At 64.8% G+C, this 1473-nt stretch overlaps 1 protein-coding gene across 1 annotated transcript in view; it reads left to right on the forward strand.

Annotated features, from left to right (window-relative positions):
• The window catches only part of LOC105512817 (chromosome unknown open reading frame, human C19orf71), a 5131-nt gene extending 3765 nt beyond the window's left edge, over window positions 1-1366 (forward strand). Inside the window, exons 2-4 of the mRNA XM_011943436.1 lie at window positions 571-809; window positions 892-1017; window positions 1165-1366. Of these exons, the coding sequence (XP_011798826.1) occupies window positions 571-809; window positions 892-1017; window positions 1165-1346 (547 nt within the window). The 3' untranslated portion in view covers window positions 1347-1366. The remainder of the gene's footprint in view (window positions 1-570; window positions 810-891; window positions 1018-1164) is intronic.
• The last annotated feature ends 107 nt before the right edge of the window (window positions 1367-1473 follow it).

A 1473-nucleotide genomic window follows, 5' to 3' on the forward strand; every position in this document is an offset into this window, starting at 1 on the left:
TAGAGATGGGGTTTCGCCATGCTGGCCAGGCTGGTCTTGAACTCTTGACCTCAAGTGATCCACCTGCCTCAGCCTCCCAAAGTGCTGGGTTTACAGGTGTGAGCCACACACCTGGCCTAGTGTGTCCCCCAGTCCTCCCTGGGCCATGGCTCAGTGCCAGCCCCAGACCACTTCTTCCTGGTGCACCTCTAGGCCAGGGGGGTTTCCCAAAGGAAAGGACTTGCAGGTCTTGCAGGCTGGACAAGGACTATAGGAACCCAGGATTAGCCAGGGCCCCCGTCCTCTTCCCCTCCCTCTTCTCCAGGCAAGAAAAGCTCAGAACAGAAAGGTTTAATGCTGACTTGGGTGCCTGGGGTGGGACGTGTGGGGAGAGGGGGAGTCAGCCTCTCTCCTCTGCCACCCACTCTGGGGTAGGGGATCCAGGGCTGAAGGACAGACACCAAGTGGCGAGGGAGGAAGGCCCCACGCATGGGCCAGGCCTCTACATCCTCCACCCTGGCAGACATTGCAAAGGGGTCAGAGCACTCGCTGTAGAGACGAGCTCAGTCTCTGCCCCCTGCCCACTCTCAGCGATGACTACCTGTCCCTGGAGGGTCCCCGCTGGCCACTGGCCATCAGGCAGGCCACACGCTGCAAGTACACACCCATGGGACGCGACGCAGCCGGCCAGCTGTGGTACACGGGCCTGACCAACTCGGACACCCGGGAAGCCTGGTACAACCTGCCGTTGGACCCGACCATCCCCTTCCGCGAGGCCTACAACCGCTGGCACGGCTGCTACCAACACCGCGAGCACAGCATGCCATCGCGTGAGTGCCTGCCCTCCCCGCCCTGGGCCCCGGGCCTGCTGGAGGGGGACAGGAATGACCGCGAGCCCCCACCCCACCGCAGCCTACACCCAGCACCTGCGGGAGACCACCTGGCACGACCCCATCATCCCTGCCCAGTACCAGGTCCCCAGCACGCGGTGGGGGAGCGCACTGTGGAAAGACAGGCCGATCTGGGGCAAGGAATATGGTGAGGTCAAGTGCGGGGTGGGTCCCCGGGAAGCCTGGGGGACGAGGCCACCTAGGCCAAGGTGAAACCACCAGGGAGGTCTGGGAGCCCCTTGCTGGCCAATGGCGAGGAGGTGGGGGCAAAGGGTGACCCGGGTCCCATCTACAGTGATCAACAGGAACCGGTACGGGGTGGAGCCGCTGTGGAGGGCATCAGACTACGTGCCCTCCCTGTCGGCGCCCCAGCGCCCGCCTGGCACCACCCAGAACTACCGGGAGTGGGGTCTGGAGCCATACTGCCCCTCCACCTGCCAGCGGCCCCTGCCTTCCTCCACGCCCACGCCCCGATAAACACATGCTGCCAGGACGCACCCACTGTCTGTCTGCACCCAGATGAGGGGGCACTAACCTTGTCCCAGGGGACCAGAGGCTCGGGACAGAGGCAGATGCTGGGCTCGCCGGCCGCCCACAACTGGGG

Source organism: Colobus angolensis, unplaced genomic scaffold (genome assembly GCF_000951035.1).
Source record: "Colobus angolensis palliatus isolate OR3802 unplaced genomic scaffold, Cang.pa_1.0 Scaffold22, whole genome shotgun sequence".
NCBI classification, from domain to species: Eukaryota; Metazoa; Chordata; class Mammalia; order Primates; family Cercopithecidae; genus Colobus; species Colobus angolensis.